Source organism: Neltuma alba, unplaced genomic scaffold (assembly GCF_004799145.2).
Source record: "Neltuma alba isolate B1F8T4 unplaced genomic scaffold, ASM479914v2 tig00002132_pilon, whole genome shotgun sequence".
NCBI classification, from domain to species: domain Eukaryota; kingdom Viridiplantae; phylum Streptophyta; class Magnoliopsida; order Fabales; family Fabaceae; genus Neltuma; species Neltuma alba.
In genome coordinates this window covers 1-22,307 of record NW_021632749.1, presented here as the reverse complement: position 1 = coordinate 22,307, position 22,307 = coordinate 1, and the positions used below count along the sequence as shown (strand labels likewise).

General features: G+C 32.6%; 1 protein-coding gene across 1 annotated transcript; it reads left to right on the top strand.

The window, feature by feature from the left end:
• The first annotated feature begins 4,715 nt into the window (after positions 1–4,715).
• LOC114717385 (G-box-binding factor 4-like) lies at positions 4,716–7,919 on the top strand. Its single transcript, XM_028902511.1, has 4 exons — positions 4,716–5,621; positions 5,731–5,802; positions 6,764–6,793; positions 7,374–7,919. The coding sequence occupies exons 1-4, from the start codon at positions 4,929–4,931 to the stop codon at positions 7,452–7,454; spliced, it is 876 nt and encodes a 291-aa protein (XP_028758344.1). The 5' UTR covers positions 4,716–4,928; the 3' UTR covers positions 7,455–7,919.
• The last annotated feature ends 14,388 nt before the right edge of the window (positions 7,920–22,307 follow it).

Here is a 22,307-nt window from a genome sequence, read left to right as displayed (position 1 = left end):
TATTGAATTCCTATAATTTTCGCAATTATAGATATTATTTCTTATACTCATAATTTGTTAATTTGTAAGAAAAACAACTTTTATTATGTAGTTGATGTAACTCACACTTAGCATACATCTAGATTAATTTTGCCACATGGATCTAAATAAAATCAAAATGAATCATATTACTGATTATATATAGATGCAAGGAGACTATTATTAGCATAATTCTTATCGTTTCGTTAATAATAAATATATTTTATTCAATTACTTTATTTTTATTAGTTTTTTTATTTTGTATTTTATGACAACTTACATGTCACTTAATCAATATGACATGTGCTCTAATTAACATACATATTATAAATATAGGAATTACTGGCTAAAATTGAGGAAACTATAAAAGATACAATAAAAAGGGGAAAACCTATATAGACATAATTAAAAATCATATCAAATTATAAGGATTTATTTTCCTAACATTTTTTTGAGCAGCTAGTTTCAAGATATGAGATTCTAACTAATTCAAATGGCTCCAATTGAACAACAATTCTTTCCTTGCATTCCAATAATAATAACTTTTCTTGTTTTCATTCTATCCAAAACTTTATAGAATGTCAGGGAATGTATGTGAAAATCTAGACCCTACCCATTTACCTCACCATATTTCTATAGTTCTCCATGAGAGTGTCTAGAAGCAGGGATATTTAGGTCTTTTTATATTGATTTATTTTTTACCAAAACACTAGGCATTGAAAATCAAAATTATTTTATTACAAAAATTTCGAATATCATTATATAATTTAAAGTTTATGAACTTCTTATCATATGAAACTTGTTGGTTACTAAATCAGTAAAAAAGAATAGCTCAATAGCCAATAATTTAATTATGGGTCAACCCAATCATAATTAAAAAATATAATTTAATTAAAATATATAAAATTATTTATATATGACCCAGAAAATTAATTTATAATTATGGCTACATAATTCAATAAAAATATTTGTTATTAGAGTATAAATATGGTGGATTGCTTTTTCTCTTTTAAAATTCAAAACAATATCATTTCGGGCTCAATAAAAAAAAATGCAAAAAAAAACTAATATAATCGATCTATTTAAAACTCTTAACCTAGCTTGCGATAAAACTCACTAGCCTAATTAGCTAATGAAGGTTGTGTTTCAATACCTTGCAAAATATTTACCTACAAATAGAGTTAGCAATACAGGATGAGTATGGGGGTTTCGACTAGCCAAAAATGATGGGTTTTTGCCAACCTGTTAAGGTGCGGGTTATTTCAGCCCACATCTCTTTGAACCTGTTATGTCATAGGCTAGCCTTTTTTTTTTTAATAAACAAAATTAATTCTCATATTACATTATCTTATCCAAACTCACTTATTCACTATCCAAGTCCAAGACTATAAGTAATAAATTGATTAACCATTCATCAAATAATAAATTACATTTACATACTCTTTTCAATTAGATTCTCAAATCCCATCAAATGCAAAACATGATTAACAATAATTAAAAACTGAAAAAGAAAACCAACGAGGTTGCAGAGTATGAGTTCAACATGGAATTGAAAGTTTATTTATTTGCATATGCACCAGAGTACAAGTAAAATAAGTAAAAGAAAAAGAATTGAAAGGGATGGGATCATTATGGTTTACGGAGGCTGGCAAGAAAGAAAGAAAGAATATGTTTGGAATAAATAAATTTGTTGGAGATAACAATAAGAAATGGTAGAAGTGGAAAACAATTCCAATCCATCCGCCTCCCTTGTAAACATCCGCTTTTGTTTTTGGGAAAATTTCACTGTAGGACTGCAGAAGACAATTAATCTCAAAAAGCCCCCAAAACTTTCTGAAACCTCATTACAGGACCAAGGGGCCAATCTGATATTAATTCCACAAACGAAATGACGCCACTACCCTTAGCATCAGGTGAACCAGTCCACATGTGAACGGACTGATTCCACGTGTGAATATATGTATTTCTTCTGCAAATTGGCTAGTTTCCCTTGCAAATGCGATCTCTCGCACTTGTTCCCTCATGGACACATGCTTCAGGTGAACCAGTCCACATGTGAACGAACTGATTCCGCGTGTGAATATATGTATTTATTCTGCAAATTGGCTAGTTCCTCTTGCAAATGCGCTCTCCCGCACTTGTTCCCTCACGGACGCATGCATCAGGTGAACCAGTCCATATGTGAACGGACTGATTCCATATGTGAATATATGTATTTCTTCTGCAAATTGGCTAGTTCTCCTTGCAAATGCGATCTCCCGCATTTGTTCCCTCACGGACACATGCTTCAGGTGAACCAGTCCACATGTGAACAGACTGATTCCACGTGTGAATATATGTATTTATTCTGCAAATTGGCTAGTTCCCCTTGCAAATGCGTTCTCCCGCACTTGTTCCCTCACGGACGCATGCATCAGGTGAACCAGTCCACATGTGAACGGACTGATTCCACGTGTGAATATATGTATTTATTCTGTAAATTGGCTAGTTCCTCTTGCAAATGTGCTCTCCCGCACTTGTTCCCTCAAGGAAATAAGTTTCTACTAGGGGTAGTGGCGTCATTTCGTTTGTGGAATTAATATCAAATTGGTCCCTTGGTCCTGCAGTGAGGTTTCAGAAAGTTTTGGGGGCTCTTTGAGATTAATTGTCTTCTGCGGTCCTACAATGAAATTTTCCCTTTGTTTTTTCCCCCCTTGTCTTTTTGGAAAAGCATGCCGGCAAGGTGGGGCTCCCTTAGCCCGCATTGCTTTTAACCCACATCGTCACAGGGTGTGTTTGGATGAAACCAAACTATAGTTTAGAGAATAGCTTCTGCAGAATAGATTCTGGAAAAAATAGATTTTGTGAAGAATAGATTTTGTGAAAAAGTGATTATGATAAATGAGAGTGTTTGGATAGTTATTATCAGAAGAACTTTTTATATGTACAAATTTTACTAAAAAATGTATAAGTTAATATGATAATTACATAAAAGATAGATTTTATAATATATTTTAATTTTGAAAAAATAAAATTGTTAATAATATTTTTTTTTACCAACATAATTAATAATATATAAAATAATATAATTAATATGTATATATATTTATAAAATATAAGATTAAATATGTTTATAAAAAAATAATTGAGGAATGTTAAAATCATATTATCGTTGAGATCTACTTTACAGGTACAATCATATTCTCCCATTTGAGCCAGAAGTAGAATGAATTCACTTCTTCTGAAACCATGGTTTTGAGCTCCAAACTATGGTTTCTGTTTTTTTCTGGGTGTTTGGCAAGTCTGAGACCCAAACCATGGTTTGGGTCTCAAAACCATGGTTTTATGTGTTATCCAAACAGGGCCACAAGCTAGCCTATAACCGCACTTCCAGCTTGCTTTCTCTGGTCTACCTACAATATCTAAGATACGTATATTTACCTGCAAAATATTCCCGTCTATTAATTTTTGTTACATAGTTTTCTATGTAATTTTTTTTAGGAAAATGATAAAAAAATCTCTTGAATTTTAAATTTTTTTGTCATTTTCCTAATTTTTTAATTATTAATATGAAAAAATCATCTCAGTTGCTATTAGTCAAGGTCCATTTGGTATGAGGAAAGGGAAGGGGAAGAAAAGTTTTAATGAGTTTGTTTTAAAAAAATTAAAAAAATGGGGTTAAAACTTTAAATTAATTTTTTAGATGAAATAAGGGTATTCACAAGTTATATAGGATTTGAAATTAATTCTTTTCGAGCCTGAAATTGTTAAGGAATAATACTCATAATAAATGTGTTTCACATTATTCAAACTTGTGTTTTTCACTACAAATTTATTAATTTGTTTTAAAAAAATTAAAAAAATTGGGTTAAAACTTTAAATTAATTTTTTAGATGAAATAAGGGTATTCACAGGTTATATAGGATTTGAAATTAATTCTTTTCGAGCCTGAAATTGTTAAGGAATAATACTCATAATAAATGTGTTTCACATTATTCAAACTTGTGTGTTTTTCACTACAAATTTATTAAAATTTTCTCCCTCCTTTCCAAACATAAGGTTAATTACTGGGGCTCGATTGGATAGACAGACATGCGAAACAAAGGGCTTGTTTGGCAATATGATGAAACCATAGTTTTGGAACCTAAACTTTGGACCAAAACCATGGTTTTGGACTCAAAATCATGGTTTTCAGAAGAAGTGAATCCATTTTGCTTCTGACTCAAATTGGAAAATATGATTGTGCCTATCAGATTAGATCTCAACAATAATATGACTTTAACACCCTTCAATTATTTTTTATAAATATATTTAATCTTATATTTTATAAATATATATACACATATTAATTATTTATTAATTACATTATCTTATATATTATTAATTATGTTGGTAAAAAATATATTATTAATAATTTTATTCTTTCAAATTAAAATATGTTATAAAATCTATCTTTTATGTAATTATCATATTAATTTATGCTTTCTTTTAGTAATTTACACATATAAAAAGTTCTTCTGATAACAACTAACCAAATACTCTCACTTTATCAAAATCACTTTTTCACAAAATATATTCTTTACAAAATATATTTTTTCAAGAATCTATTCTCTAAAAACTATTTTTCAAATTATAGTTAGGTTTCAACCAAACACCCCTAAAGTAACAAACTGAAACTTGCCTTCAACTGGGAACCGGTTGCTCCCTTGTCTCTTATCTCGCCTTCTGCTCTCAAATTCCTTGGTCTACCGGTCACTCCCGGTTTCACTAGTGGCTGCACTCCCTCGACCCCGATTCCCCTCCGAGCTCCGATTCCAACGGACGACGAATTCCCAAAGCCCCAAACCCTAGAGAGAGAAAGCCCCTGAAAGTCGAAGGGCTTGCTCACTGAAAGCCGGTCTCTTGGGGAAGAGATAGCAGACCAGAATTTGATGGCGTCGTCAAATTCAAGAAAATCGGATCTATTGCGCCGATCTTCTTCTGCTGCTGCTTCTACTTCTACCAGACCCCAATCCGTATCCGCAGTCGCTGGTGAGAATGCTGACAGAGGAAATTCGGGCTCGATGACCGTCGACAGCATTCTTCGCGATGCTTACGAGTCTGGGCCTCCCACGGAGTCTACTCTCCTAGATGCCCAAATCACTTTAATGGAGACGCCGGCCAATGCCGCCCCCGCCGCGACCTCCACCGACGGCAATGACGGCGGTGGGTCACTGAATGCTTCGAAAACCATGGATGATGTTTGGAAGGATATGATCTCTGGTGAAAGGAAGGAGTGCAAGGAGGAGGCACTGGATGAAATGATGACTCTAGAGGATTTTCTGGCCAAGGCCGGGGCTGTGGACGATGATGATGATGTGAAGATACCTGTGGCCCCCACCGAGCGGATGAGTGGGGGTGTTTTTACGTTTGATTCTATTAACGCAACCACGTTCCAGTCATTGGATAAAGTTGAAGGGTCGGTAGTCGGGTTCGGTAATGGAGTGGAGATGGATGGTGGTGGAGGAGAGAGGAATAAGAGAGCGCGTCTTGTTTTGGAGCCGTTGGATAAGGCTGCTTTGCAGAGGCAAAGGAGGATGATTAAAAACAGAGAATCCGCAGCAAGGTCTAGGGAACGAAAGCAGGTATGCCCGAGAGCTGGTGTTTTTTTGTTTTTTTTTTTTTCCTGGTGGACTTCTGATATATGATTTGACGTAACCGTTGTTTGTTCTGTTTTTGAATATTTGACTCCAGGCATACCAAGTTGAATTAGAGTCGATAGCGGTGAGACTAGAGGAGGAAAATGAGCGGCTGATGAGGGAAAAGGTGCTCCTTTGTGGTCCATTTCACAATTGTTGATAATGTTAACACGCTATGTTTGCAATTATTTTCTGAGCAGTGTTTTTCCTGGGTGAAGCATTTAATTCTGTATCGCATTATATCAGCAGTCAGTTCTGCTTTATGTGAAACCATTCATGTGCTTGTGCTGAATCTTCACGCGTACTTTTTAGTTGTTTATGTGAATCCAAATTTTTAGGGAAACCAATTTGTGCTCACTGGCATGTAGAAAAGATAGTAATTCTTTAATACCCTTTGTTCTGTCATAATTATACGTTGATGGATTAATTTACTCTGAACTCTTGGACTTCATCCCATTTTCTCCTTTATCCCCATCTATATGCACCAGTAGGATCTATGAATCAGAGTAGTTTATTCACAAGGCATGGTTCCGGGAAATATATTAGTCCCCCTTTGGGTCCAAGTTTCTGCACACATGGGATTGCAGTTTCAGGCTTTATTTTAGTCATTGAGTTGACAAGTCCTCTTCTAAGTGATTTCAACATAAATGGAATTTGCTTGTACATTGACGACATGAGTATGCTTAGTGAGCAAGATCTTGCTGGCTGATGGATTCCTAAGCTTGGTGCTAGGTCTGTTTCCGCTGGAGGTCTTGCACTGTGTAGGTAAAAGTCACCAGACATTTGAGATCAGTGTTGTTTGTTTATTAAGAGTTTTGTAGTCATGGTCTGTCTAATTATTGATTAAGATAAACAGAAAAGGTTATTTTACATGCTGAGTACTGACAATAATAAATTAACATGCTCAATGGTGTTTTTAAACACCTATGAGAATCTATACCCAGTGTTGAGTTTGTCAATAACCTTTTTCCCTCAAATATCAGTATTATTTTACGGTTTAGTGGTCTTCCAGACCTGTGATCTTTCCGACCAAAGAGTTATACATCTTTTTTATTTTTCACTGCTGACGAGATTTTTTTTTTTGGCAGGCCGAGAGGACCAAGAAAAGATACAAGCAGGTAATTGTTTGCTCTTCTTTTTTTTTTTTTTTTTTTTTTTTCTTTTTGGTGAAATAATGGTTTGCTCTTCTGTTTTCTGATGTATTTTTCCCTCACTGATTCAATATCCTAAGGTAGTTTCTACAGACCGAATATGGTGTCTGGTTTCTTCTAAAGTCTTTGGTAGTTCAACATGGTTCGTGATGTTTGTACATTTATCGTGTTTTGGTTGAGCATACAATTTTTCGTTTTATTCATTCATTATTTTCACTTTTTACTGATTATACTGGAAGATATTGGCTTAGTGTCTCAAAGGTGCTTATAATACGGGATGTCAACTTAGGGAACTTTTGCAATGCCATCTCCCCTGGGATGACCAGTTTAACTTTATTTGCCTCTTATATGGCTTTAGCAGACTTAAAGAATTGCAAAATAATTCAGCCAAGTTGTCTTGTAGTAAAAAATATTAAAGCCTAACCGGTTCATGCGGTTACTTTTCAGGGTTGTGTGATTAACAACTGTACTGCCTCTAAAACCATTTGCTTGCTATTGAGAGTCTCCTTTAATTGGCTTGCAACTGACCTGTTTGACTGTTCTGCAGCTCATGGAAAGGGTTGTTCCCATTGTTGACAAGCAAAAGCAACCACGCGTACTCCGTAGGGTTCGCTCCTGGCAGTGGTAGGTCAAGTTTGCTCGAGGTACAGAATGGGAACCAAAGATCTTCCGACGATGTTGCACAGGGATGGTGAACTAAATAAAAGGGGAAAATCAATTACTTCTTAAACTCATACTCAAATCTTTAAGTTGTCTCAGGCAGTTGGGCCTAACGATTTGGTATATGTAGGAAGGAATTGAAACCTGACTCATAAGGAAAATTCCTTGGTAGGTGTTTCCCCCTATTTGTAGGAGTTGAAGAGGTAGAAATCTGAAGTTGCACATTTAGAGCAACGGGGGATTTTAGGAGAGTATATATAGCTTAGTCACGCTTTAGAGACAGAGAATTATATGTCCAGAAAAAAGTATACATAAAATGTTGATATCATACGTTATTTCAGGATAGTCTTTAGAGTTGAGATCCATGTCCATGTTCTTTTAACCAATATATGAATGAGATCCTCTGGCTTGATAACATAAGATTTATGACCCATTCTGAGTTCTGTGAAATTGCATTGTGCTTACTGTAGTTATTGATTGACATAGATTTTGGTCTTCTGCCTTAAATATTTACTGACTATGATTAAAAAAAAATGAATATTGACTTGTGTCTCGTAAAAAGCTTCTTTAACTTCTCTGATTCATGCGCATCAAAAGAATATATCACGTTATTTGCCAGGCCAATGTATACACAAGATTGATGCCATTGTGCGGCAAGAAAAGTGAGTCCATTAAAAAAAGAGAGAATTACAATGAGGTCCCAAGTAAAGAAAACAATTGAAAAACAAGTTCTAGAAGTTGTCATTCTCACTATAGGAATTATAATTATAGACTGTTAAGGTTGTTATTTGGATCTTTTAATAATTATTTTTCTTCTGTGGGATTTGATTGTAATTTCCTCTTAAAAAAACCAAAAGAAAACAAGAGGAAAAAAATTGTCCATAAGAAACTCATTGGTTGGCTTATTTAAACCACAAAGAAGAAAGAGAGCTCGGTTATAATTGAAAGAGAGGCAAATTTTAGCTTAACCCGCTTAACTCACAGGTTGGCTGCTGTCTTTTATTTTTAAGAATAGAACTGGATTCTGCATTAAATAGAAAAAATTACAACACTAAAATAGAAAAGACCTAATCCTCCGTCACTAATCCACCTCATGAACAAAAAGTGGAGGTTGATCAATGATGCAAAAACTATCAAATTATGGGCTAGCTTAGCCATATAGTCTGCTTCAACAATCAAAGACCTATCTACATGCATGAAATTTATCATCCAATCCCTATGAATGATTAATCTAGCTTCCTTAATCAGGTCATAAAAGGGATGGTTTGTGCCGATCCTTTTTGTAATCATGTTAACTAATAACTACTTCTAAAATAATAATCTTTTTAAAACCCTGAACCCAGCAAATATGACATCCATTGATATAGCTTATGAGTTCTGCAATTGCTGATGACACCATTGTAGTCTTCACATTGAAGCCACAGATCCAATTATCTTCACTGTCTCTAATTACTCCTCCACATCTGCTGTTGCCATTCTCGAAAGTTGAGGCATCTGTTATCAACTTCACAAAGCCCTCTTTAATCCTTATTTCCTTCTTCTGCTCCTCTGAGTGATCTCTATAAAACTACATTGATTTTACAGTTCTATATCCAGTGCTGCTTCGAACAGGCTTTTGTTTGCATTTCCTTGCTCGACGACTTCTTGATTGCTAAATAATTTGTTACAATGTGATACCCATATATCCCAGCACAAGTAACCAAACAGAATGCCCATGGAACTTTGTGTGTATGCCCGACTCCACCTTCAACTTTTAGATTCCATTTTAGCCACTCCGTCCCTTGAAGGTTAAAGAAAGAGATGGATGTTCCTGTGCGAGTACTAAAACCCATCTATCCTTTACATTTGAGCAGTCCCTTAAGAGATGCATTGAGTCCTCCTCTTGCAAGCATCCAAATGGACACAAAGCATTTTGATTCACTCCCCTCTGCTCTATTAGCTTTCTCGTATGCACTTTATCATGAGAGAATAACCACATAAGCATTTTAATTTTTGCTGATAAGTGCAATCTCTAGATATTCTTTCATAAATTTGCCCCCTGCTGATTTGTACCTGCAAAAAGAAATTTATAAGCGAATTTAACAATGAAGAAACCATCAATGGACGGTTTTCAATAAAATTTGTCCTCTTCTCTCCCTTCACAGGGTAGGTGTGCATTAGTAATGTGGTCTACAAGGCATTAAGGGAACCACGCCCTCATCTTCACTCTATCCCATTTACCATCAGCTTAAACATAGTCTATAACTTTTCCTCCCCATTCACAACTCTTCAAGCTCAGGATACAAAACAAGAAAGGTGCTGTTTAGTTCCGGCCAACTTTCATGCCAAAATAAAGTGTTCCTCCCGTTCCCTAATTTCTTGCCAACTCCCTTTTTTAATTTCCTCCATACTTCACATTCCTCTCCACGTTCGAGAAGCCATAAAGTGTTTTTCACCCTGGCATATCATGCTCCCCGCATTTATACTTCGATCTCAACATTTGAACCCAAAAGAGCACTACGATTACAAATCAAGTTCCAGCACAATTTCATAATGAAGGCCTCATTTTGTTCTCTTAGCTTTCTAATTCCCAATCCTCCATCATTCTTCTATTGTTTCACCACATTCTAGGATATAAGGTGTAATTTCTTCCCCTCTTCATTGGCATCCCACAGCAAACTCCTACTTTTTTTCTCCAGATCATTAATTATCTATTTGGGAAGAGGTTTATCTCCATACAGTAGGTTGGAAGGCTTGATAGAACTGATTTAATCATGGTCGCCCTGCCTGCCATGTTTAAAGTTCTTTCTTTTTTCTAGCCCTCCACTTGCTTCTGTACTTTCTTCAAAATAGCCTCAAAAGTCTTGTGAGAGACCCTCTCATGGAACAAGGGGATCCCTAAGTACTTTCCAAGATTACCTGTCAGACCCACTCCCATTCAGCTGCTCATTTCAATAGCTCTTAAAAAGTGAACATTTTTTTAGAAGCATATCTTAGTTCTACTTTTGTTCATCTTTTGTCTTGAGGCCTCATAAAAGGAATTGACACATTTCAATATTATATCTACCAAAGTAATGCTTGCTTTCCCAAACAAAATCAAATCATCAACAAAAAAGAGATGGGATAATCCAGGTCCTCTAAGATTCAGCTTTATCAATACTCAATCTCCTTCATCAATAGCATCTTTTATCAAGTGATTCAGCCTTTCCATACATAAGGTAAAAATATATAGTGACATGGGATCTCCTTGCCGTATACCCCTGGATGATAGAAAAGTTTCTGTTTTTTGGCCATTCCATAGGACCTGGAAAGGAGTATTAATACAGGCCAGAATAAGTTCACACATTTTCCTATCTAAACCCAACTCTTTGAGAGTATCTTCAATAACGGTCCATTCCAGTTGGTCATAAGCTTTTTCCAAGTCTATGTTCATTGCCGACTAGCCCATTAGCGCTTTCTTGTTTTTCATAGATGGAATCACCTCTTGTGCCATCACCTACTCTGACAGCCTGCAATAAAACTACGTTTATGGTTTCCAATAACATATCCCAGCAACTCTCTGAGTCTTCCACTAACTACTTTTGTTACCACTTTGTAGCTTACATTGCAAAATGAAATTGGCAAAAAGTCTTTTATTGTTTTAAGTCTTTCTTGTTTTGGTATGAGGACCAAATTGGTGTTAGTTAGACTCTTAATCTTTGCTGGACAATTAAACACCTCCTTCACCATAGCACACATTGATTCCCCAATCAAATTCCAATGTTCTTGATAGAAAATGGCTTGTATACCATCTAGAATATTGTCTCTTTTATTTCTTCACAAGTCACTTCTTTTGCTAGCTTTGCCAACTGTGCTTAAGAGAGCCTGAAAAAATTATGATTTTTATGAGCAAGGACCCGTCCCACTGTTTTAGTTGTAAATAGTTTTTAGTAGTAGTCACTAGCCAAAGTTTTCAAGGCTTCTTAATCCTCAATCCAATCTCCTTTAGAATTTTGGAGGCATTCTATTCGATTTAACCTTCTTCTTATAGTGGCTGTATTATAGGAAAAAAAAGGCACTATTTTTATCCCCCCACTTCAACCAATTATGAGAACAGAATTTTCATTTGAGTATTGGGATGATTAATTTTATATATTTTTGCATATAAACGCATTAAATCAATAATGTATTGTGAATTCTCCCATTATAATTGGCTTTTGGTTAGGAGCCTAATATTTTTCATCTTAAAATGTGCAATATCTATTATTCCACCGTAATAATACACATAGATGGCTATTAAAAGTAAGTTGAGATCACTATTGGATAAGAATCTCCTTATTCTTGTTTGTCTCTGAATGAAATAAAATAATGTTTTTAAAGGAGATTTATAAATTTCAGAGACTTACATTACATGTTCCCAATATGAGGGGGAGAAAATGTGTAGTTGGAAAAGAAAACACATAGAATGCATTCACTATCAAATGTAAATCCTCAAATATAGTAATATGAACTAGAAGTTCATAAAGTATTGCATTTGTAAAACATTACTAATATCTGTCGAATGCAATTACTGACCCAAATGAGAATTCTTAATTTTTATATCCCAGCTAAAAATGCTCCTATTTTTAAGACATGCTAAAAGCATGAGAATATGATCGGTTCCAAAAGAAAAGAAAAAGGAGAAAATGATTATGATAATCATACTAAGGAGGCATAAATTGCAAATGAGATTAAGACATAACTGTTTGACTCTTGAAGAAGTTTAAGTGTCTGAAAGCAATAAAGAGATATTGATATGTTATATCATAAAAAAAGGGGACTGATAAAGGAATAAAATTATCGACAATAATTTTATTGATGATATCATGTGATTAAATGAGGCTCTTATTTATAAATCTATCATAACATACAGATAGAAAAATGGTTGGCCAACAGGGAAAAAAAAAACACAATATAACAAGGATTTGTGTATCCCTAGCTTATGCACTTGAATTATAATGCTAGTATTATGTAAGTAGGCATTTGTACAATATAAAGAGAAATAAAACCTTGTGATGGATTAAATTATATGTCTTATCAATCTGGCCGCCTAGTAATAAATGAACTTTTTTTTCATGTGCGTCTTAGAAATATATAACTATAATGTATGACTTACTTTATAGTGAAATTATATGTGAATCCTAGAAGGATTCAAATCCTTGTATAAATTCAAACGATCCAATACATGAATAGATCTGGATCATAATTTATGAAAATCCTTGAAGGATTTGAGTTTGTAGAAGCATACAATTATGTTCTCAAGAACATTATTCAATTAAGTTTCTGTACGAGGCATATGTGGTTAATATCGACCGAAGGAATGATATAAACATATTTCAACTTGTTCATTTGTGAAAAGATTCAAAATGAGTTTGTTATCAGTACTATTTATGATGATAGCATCGAAACTCTTGATGAGTTTTCAAAAGCTACAAATTACTTTAAAAAAAAGTTTAAAATGAAAGTTTTCAAAAGAATACATATGGATAAGTCACATCCATTATGTGGATAAGAAACATCCATTATATGTTTCGGTAGTTGCAAGATCTTTAGATGTGGACCAAAAATTGATTTAGACCTCTAGAAGGTAATGAATAAACACTTGGTCTAGAAGTACCATATCTTAGTATTACTAAAGCATTTATATATCCATCTAACCATGCAAAACCTGATATATCATTTGCTAATTAGCATGATATAGTTCTTTATCAACATGAAGATGTTAGAATGAAGTCAAAAATATTCTATGTTACTTTAAGGGTGCCATGGAGGTAATATTATTTTATCTAAAGGTACCCAAGACTAATCTTAATGGCTATATAGATAAAGTATTCTTATTTGATCCTCATGTCAAAAGATCATAATATGATCCACATGTGGATAAACCATAAAAGGACTATTCGTCTCGTGATTTTCAGAAGATTATAAAATTTATATTTGACGTTTTTATCTCATTACAATAGTCGGAAGGGTTGTTCGTTAGATTAGACTTTGTAGGCTCAAAGATATCAACTGATATTGCCAAAAGGGAGAGTTGATACACACTGTACTCTTTTTTTCTTGTCTATGGTTTTGTCCCACTGGGTTTTCCTAACAAGGTTTTTAACGAGGCAGCATTGCATAGTGTATCAATGAATGATGTACTTTTTTTCTTTCGCTAGGTTTTTGTCCCACAGAGTTTTTCCTAGTTGAAGTTTTTTAACGAGGCACATTTATATATATTGGACATTCAAGGGGGAGTGTTATGAATATAATATCTTTGTGGATGTCTATATATCCCCCATTATCTCATATAATCTTTAATATCTCCTATAATCTCCAATATCTCCTATTATTTCTAAATCCCACAATTATCTCATATTATTATGTAATCTGTAGATTCTATCAAAGGTGTAAAGTTATACCTATAAATAGAGGTTATGTATAATGTATTGAGTACTCTTGAATGGAATGGGAAATACTCTTTCTTGTTGATCCTCTCTTCCTCTGTATGATTCTTCTTTATATTTCTTCTTTATTTATAACAATATCATACTTTTTGAAGACTTAAGCTTGAATCTTTAAAAAAAAACCTCCATATAGACTCAAGTTTATACTTAGACTTTGGCCACGTTTGGGTAACTGCCCAAACCATTGTTTGGGCAAAAATTAGCCAAAAACCAGGAAAAAAAACCAAAACCATGATTTTGGGTCAAAACCACAGTTTTCGCCCAGAAACCATGGTTTTGGTAGAAGCAAAATTTTCTGCTTTTGGGAGAAAAAAAAAAGGAAGAGTGTCAGAGCTTTCATGGGATGTGTCTTGCTTCTTTTTTTGGCCCAGACAGATATACTCCTCCCTAATTATTCATCTCTTGTTTTCATTGTTTCAGACGCACCACGAGAGAGAGCTTGAGAGAATCATATATATGTGTTGTGTGTTTATTATTAATTATTATAATAAGTAATAAATTGTTTTATGTGTGCTTATTTAATTTTGTCAAAAAATATCATGGTATTTCATATATATAATCTTTAAAATAAAATAATATTTTTCTGTTGGTAAAAAATATATTATTAACAATTTTAGTCCTTTAAATTAAAATATATTATAAAATCTATATTATATGTAATTATCATATTAACTTATGTCCTTTTTAGTAATATAAAAAGTGCTTCTGATAATAACTATCCAAACTCTCTTACTTTATCAAAATCGCTTTTTCACAAAATCTATTCTTCATAAAATCTATTCTCCCAAGAATTTATTCTACAGAAGCTATTCTCCAAACTATGGTTTGGTTTCATCCAAACACCATCTTTATATGTCTGTTGCAGGTCTAAACTTATTTGGTTAAAACCTAACCTATTTTTGGCCTTTTTTTGGGGGAGCCAACAAAAATGAGGTGAAGTCCGACCTAAACCCATTTTCTCTTAAACTCATGGATCCATGATCGGCCAACTCCAAAAAAAAAAAAAAAAAAAGAGAGAGAGAGAGAGAAACTACAAAGCAGCCATGACACCAACAAGCCACTTTTTTTTTTTTTTTTGCTAAAGCATAGGTATCATCCAATTGGAGACAATTAAAAACGCTTACAGGGAAAAAAAAAAACATCAAAGTGGAGCCAACAAGCCACTTACATGAGTATCAAACATCAAAGAAGCTTGTAGCAAAAAAAAAAAAAGAAAAGGAAAAAGGGATCAGAGACGCAACGAGAACAAAAATTCTATGATCATGAGGACAAGGACCGGTGAAGGTAAAACATAAACTTCTGAGCTCGAATCAAACATATACATAATAAAAGGCTTGTTTTTATCATTAATATAAGATTTTGATTCCCTTCATTTCCTAAATTTATAATATCTTTTCCTAAATCTTACTTAGTTGATTGCATATATTAAAGGCACTAAGGGAGCAGTTTCTATTGCAAATAATTAAAATGGATGCTTTAAGAAAATAAGCACGCATTTTTCTACATAAAAATAATTTAATTAATTTGTTTGGTTTAAATCCACCCCAAATTTATATACTTTTAACGGATTTTAATTTTGATCCTTATATTTTTGTTCAATTGTTTTTGTCCCTATACTGTGTGCCACACAAAACCATTTTATAGTTTTATAAGAATTTGAATCTAAGCTTAACAATGTTAATTTCATTGATGTGGCCACAATAATATTAAGTAATGACACCAAGTGTTAACTGGAACTAATGCAGCGACCAAAACCAAAATATAGTAAAAGTATAGGAATTAAAATGGGAACTCGTTAAAAAGTGGGACCTAGAGTGGGTTTAAACTTGTAAGAAAACAAATATTTAAACATGCAATAGAGGATTAAAAAAAATCAAATTTTACTAATAAAATTGATTTTCAACAATAAAATTTGATTTCCAACATTTGAATTCATGCGGAAAAAACACAAAATCAATTTTATCATTTGTGGATTTGATGAAGAATTCGAGTGTAAGCGTCAAAATTTGGGTATCAATATAGTTGCAGGCAGCAAGGATATGTTTCTCCGACAAATTAGAGTGGAAGAAGCAGACCATCGCATTTTAAGGAACCCATATTCGATGAGCTTGGAGAAGATAACGAAGTTGGTGTTAAATTGAAAAGGTAGAGTCAATTTCTCCTCTCAAAATTGATTTTCTCAGTCAAAGTTGATTATTCAACCCTTGTCTCGCACATTTAGGTTGCTTTTCTTTTTTATAGGGTTAAACTCAATTTATATCCTTATACTTCTAATAATAAGTTTTGATTTTGGTCTGTACATGTAAGTCACATCAATCTTATTTAGCAGTTTCACATTTGCCTACTTAATGGTGTCAATACCACATTAACAAAGTTAACACCGTTATGCTTATTTTAATTGAATTTTAGTTGGATTCAGTTTAGTTGAATTTTAGTTCAATTGTTCATTGGAAAGTTTGTTTAATTGAATTAGTTTAGCATTGGTCTGTTTTGTTTATTGGAATTGGTCTGTTTTGATTTGATAATACAAGGAGGTTGTATACAAATTGAAATAAAATAACATAAAAAACTGAAACTTTTCATGGCGGTTATTTAATGCTAATTAGGGGGAACTTTTCACAATGATTGTTAGTGAAAATCACAATGGAATGTTTCTTTTTACGACGGTTTTTAACAGTCGTGAAATCCTTAGTTCATTGCATCAACAGCATTAACATTGGCCCTAAAATCACCGTGAAAATGCCTTTTTAACTGCCGCAATAAAGTGTTTCTGTAGTAGTGTCTTTATGCAATTAGAAGTATCAATGTTTCGGTCAAAAAAAATTAGAAGTATCAATGTTTTGGATAGTGCAAAGTATGCGGACAAAAAACAACGAAACAATATTATAAGAATTAAAACCAAAACTTATTAGAAGTATATGGCAATCCTTATCTTCTTAATCTTTGTAGATTTAAATTAGTTATCTAACTCCTAATAAGAAGGAATACTTGTTTAAGTGAACCAAAGTCATTAAAATTTTCACTTAATGCCAATTCCTAAAATTCTTGTTACGTCCTTTGCTTATTAGTTATCACTCATATCGTTGAAGTACTATGTAATCATATTCCATGGACTTCCTTTCAAAATTTTCAAAGAACTGATTCCCAAACTTACGAATATGATCAATTTTATTTTATTAATAAAGATCTTCTAACATTATATATGATCATTACTTAATTGATTGAGCCTTTTAAACAACAATAATAATAAATGCAGAACAATGGAGAAAATTAAAAAGGTATTCCAGAGAGATCAGGCCGTAAGGTCGTTTGCTTTTGGTCATTCTGCTTTTTTCGTATTCTGCAGATTTGTGGCATTTCTTCCAATGAATATGGCTTTTAAAGAAGCGCAGAAAGGGATAGCTTGAAGGATTTTATTCCCTTTTGCATCAAAGTATGAGTACCACCATCACATTCTACAATGAAGGAGCTTTCATTTTAATTTTAGCCCTTTTTTTCAAAATAATAATAATGATTAAAAAAAAAAAAAGCAAGTTGCTTTTGCCTTCTCACCAACCAAGGAGAAAGCCAGAAAGGTCTTTTGAATTGAAAAACACAACATAATATTAAATGATTAAATCAATGCACTAATCATTTAACAATAATAAAACCCATCATATCATACACCTCACTGCCTAGAACTAGAAGTTTTCCTCGTCCTTCTGCGCAACTTTGATGTTATCCAAAACTGACGTGATGTTAAATTGGGATATATTTGCCCCAAACTTGCAGTACTAGCATCCAGATGCACGAGAGAATCATTACGCAGAACGAGAAGAAGAAGAAGAACATATACTCCGTTTGTTTATTATTCGTGTTTGGAATGTTTTATATTACAATTTATAAGGTGTTTTATAAAATGTTGAGTTGTTAGTGTGTTATTTATTTAAAGAAAGATCTTGACAAATAAAAAATTACTAAACCCCATTATGCCAGTTTAAACAAATTGGCTCTCGGTCTTACAGAGCGGGTCTTGAAGGTTTCAGACCCACAAACCTGCTTACCTTAAAATCATTGTTTTAGAAGTCCTGTCATCAATTTGAACAAACTTAAACAGGCTTAATTCATTCCACCAGCTCTACTCTTAAACTAGAGTGATGATTTTAATGGGCAACCCTCCAAGGTGTCTTCCACATTCCATTAAAAAGCTTTAACCCTTGATGAATCAGTCCTCAAATGTGAAAAAAGAGACATGGGCAAGGTGTGTGATTGTCAATTACTTGTTGATGCTATTCTTTTAATAAAACTACATAAGCTAATTAAGAAGATTACTGAAATTAGTTGTCCCTTTTTTTTTTTTTCAAAACTTGATATTCCCAAACCATCCTTATATCTCAAAAATATGATTTTCATTTTCTTTGGAGTTTGAAATTAATATTGCAGCATGTAACATCTAAATTTTACTTTCATGCATATAAGTAACATAGGAAAGTGACTTCATTTAGTACAGATTTAGAGCAGCTTAATTGGTTATTTTGTTGAGGTATATTAGGATATGAAATTGGAAGGAAAATGCGAGTCTTTTTTTATTAGAGTATCCAATCATAGATAGGAAATAATATGGGATGTGTCTCCAATAGCAAACTTCAACAAACATTACAAAAAATAACAAAAAATTAGCAACAGAATTTAGTTACATAATTTCGGCACTAATCAAAATTAGCAACAGATTAGTAATAAAATTTAGTTAATGAAATTTTTTTTCCATTACTAGTTATTTAGTGACGGAATTCAAACTTCCACAGCTAATTAGCGCAACGAATTACTAACAGATTAGAGACGATAATTAGTGACGAAAAATTTTCATCACTACTTTATTGCTAATTAGGGACAAATGTGATGAAACTTTTGTCATAAAACAATGACGGATATGTGACAGACATTTTATCGCAAATTAGTGATGAAAATATCTATCACTAATTTGTTGCTAATTATTTTTATTATGCAAATTTAAACCATGTAGCAACCGTTAATTGCCTCCACATGTCATGTCTATGATCACCACCTCACCACATTCTCTCTTGCCCATGTCACCATGTCATTCTCTCATCCACATCATTGTCATGTCTCCATTATTGTAAGCTACCATGTTATTGCCTTGTCTATGTCATCATCACGTCACAAAGCCAATTTGTGAAAGAGTGGTGGTTCGAACCTAGACTACTTGTGCACATACTAAAATTTTTGTCAATTGAGTTGAAAAATACCTACGAAATTTTTATGCTAAAATAAATATATATAATATTTCTAATGATAAATACAAATATATATATAATAAATATTAAATATAATTTAATATATACTATATAATTTCATATATTATTATTTATTTCAATTTTTTTGTATTTTTAAAAAAATAACTAATAATTAATACATTTATCCAAATATTTAATAAAATAATAAGTATATTATATTTTTTATGTTTATTTTTATTTATATATAATATATTATTGAAAAATTCTCATATGTTATATTTTTATTTTAATAATAAATATTAAAATATAAATGTTATATATTTATATTATAATTTTAGTGATGGAATAGCGACAAAAATTAGTGACAAAATTTTTTCATCACTAATTTCATTATAAAATGCTTTGTGAGGGGAGTTAGTAATGGATTAGTAACAGAAATTAGTGACAAAGAAATTTCATCACTAATTTTTGTCACTAATCCTTTTAAAATAGAATCAACGATGGATTAGTGACCAAATTTAATGACGGAACGAAATTCCATGACTAATTCCTTGCTAATTTAATCCTTTGTTAATTTAAGGATGAAATTTGTTACGGTTTAGAGATGAAATAAAATTTTGTCATTAATTTCTTGTGTTTTTGTAGTGAAAGAAATAGATTTTACCCTAAGAGATGTCTAGTTGTGGACCCTCAATCATGTCTAAGGCTAAACATGCATAAATACTTGAATAAAAATCCTCATTTCTAATGTAGAAGCAGAGAAGAAGGAAGGGTTTTCAATACTCCATCTCCTATTTTAGGGTTTGTGGTTTTAGAGGTTCGAGAGTATGAGTTGGAGCTTTGAACACTTAAGAATGTTTGAACTTTGATTTTTACCCTTGAACCTTTCTTTTCTTAGGTTTAAAGAGAATTTGTGATGGGATATTGAATCATGGTTGAATAGAATTTTCACATATTTATGATATTCATCATTATTAGGGAATATTTGACTTGAATTTTAATATCATTGTTATCTTTTAATTGTTATTTGCATTCTCATTTAAGATTCTAGAATTTTCTATCATTAATTTCTAGGATTAGGTTGAGGCCTAAAAATAGCATCTCAACTTATTTGCTTTGAACGTCTTATGATTTGAATAAATAGATTATTGAGTTTCTTCGTCTTTGAGTTCTCTTCGCTCTTTATTTGTCTGGTTTCTCTCTCCTTTCTTGTTGTCTCAGTCCTCTAGTCTTTCTCTTTCCCTTGTCTTTCTCTCCTTTTTCCCTTTTCCCTTCCTCATCTTGTGTCAATTCAAGTAATGAATTTGGTTAGCATTTTGGTGTGTGGAAAGAATCTGAAATTCGACCTACTCTGCCTACTTTCTAGGGTTAAAATAGGGCTTTTAAATTCTGATTTAACAGTTTAACATTGGATTGTTTTGGAGTGTTTTTTTTATGATAAAAGTTTAGGGTTTGGTAGGTTTGTGTGAGTTTTGATATTCTCATCGATTAAAATGCAATTTCATGGTTGGGTTTTGGTTGTTAAATGTTGAAATGAGATTTATTAATTGGTTTAGTTTTGGTTTAAAGTTTAATTGGCCTTACTTTGAGAAATTGGAGACTTGGTTAAATTTACAAATTTGAATAATAACTTAAGGATTCAATGAGTAATTAAGAGTAGAAAGGAATTTTTGGTCAAAGTTGTAACCAATAAACCCTAGAATTAAGTTTTGGAAAACTAGGGTTTTGTGATAACTTGATTTTAGTTCTTTTATCTTTGTATGCATAAAATTGTATACACAGTTTGTGGAGGTTAGTGGTTCTCGATCACTCAAGTTTTGCATTCGTGTGTACAAGAGCTCAAAAAGATAACAAGATCGATTATTTTTCTTATAATTGTAATCGCACATGTTTTAATAGATAATTTGGTGTTCACTACTACAGATTTATAAATATTTGATACCAATACTTGACGATTATTCCAAAAACAGTCAATATAAGAGGTGCATGAGAAATAGTTGACGATTATTACTAACTAAATACCATTAAGTATTGTATTCAATACTTGACGGTTTTAAATAACCGTTAAGTATTGTTTTCAAATACTTGATGGTTTTAAAGAAAAATCGTGAAGTATGGTTTCACGGAGGAATATTGACGGTTTTTCAATAGAATCATCAAATATTTCAGGAGAAAACTTGACCGTTATTAGTAATAACTGTCAGTATTTTCCTTTTTTAATTAAATCCCTAATCTGTTCATTTCACCTAGACTCGTTTTGAGGTTTTTACTGTCATTTCTCTATTATGCGCTCTCCTCTTAGCCTTCGAAGATTCAAATCTTTGTTCCTTACCTAAGTTTCACACTTTCCCTGTGATTTTGTGCTTTTCCACCATCATTTTCATGCTCTCCCCTTCATTGCCATCGAGTTTGTTGTTCATCGCTGCCATGAGTGCTCCCATTTCAAGACAGTGCAAGAGGTGGTTTTGCTTAGCATTCCAGGTTCATCACCTTTCTTTTTCTTCTATAGTGTTTTAAAAATGTTTTAGCTTTATAGTGAATGCCATTTGCTCTGGTTCATCTCTTCTTCTTGTTTCTTCTTCATTTAATGTTGATCGATGGTTGTTAGCTGTTCTTCGTTTCAATGTATTTCATTTGTGTAGGTTATATGTTGTTTACAAGTTTTATAAGTGTTGGGTTATGTTATCTGAATTGTGGGTTATATGTTTTGATTATGGTTTGTTGGGTTTTGATTTCTGGTTGGATGGAATCATTTCAATTTAGTTAAAGCATTTTCCTAGTGGTTTGAATGATTACATGTTACATGAGATATTATTTAGACTAAATTAAACTTCCATCAATAATTGTCTTGTTGGTTTGGCATTAAAAGGTTTATTTTTTGAAATTAAATAGTAAAAGAGAAGGCATAAGGCCTAGGAAGTGCTCATTTTAAGTTGTTATGCAGCCGAATTTTTTCCAATTGAAATGGGATATGATTGAATTTAGATGAATTGTTTTAAATTCAATGAAATTTGTTTTTAGTATGAAGACTAAACTTCATACAATTAGTTGGAATTTAGTGGGTTTGTTTTTCTTTCATTAATGTTATTAGTTGTGATATAGTTCAATAGAAGGCATAAAACCTGAGAAATGATCATTTTT

Bases quoted from the DNA above. Each gene is read 5' to 3' on its own strand.
- LOC114717385 (XM_028902511.1), top strand. From the start codon at position 4,929: ATGGCGTCGTCAAATTCAAGAAAATCGGATCTATTGCGCCGATCTTCT. The intron at 5,622-5,730 runs GTATGCCCGAGA...ATTTGACTCCAG, and splicing joins GGTCTAGGGAACGAAAGCAG to GCATACCAAGTTGAATTAGA. The intron at 6,794-7,373 runs GTAATTGTTTGC...ACTGTTCTGCAG, and splicing joins CCAAGAAAAGATACAAGCAG to CTCATGGAAAGGGTTGTTCC.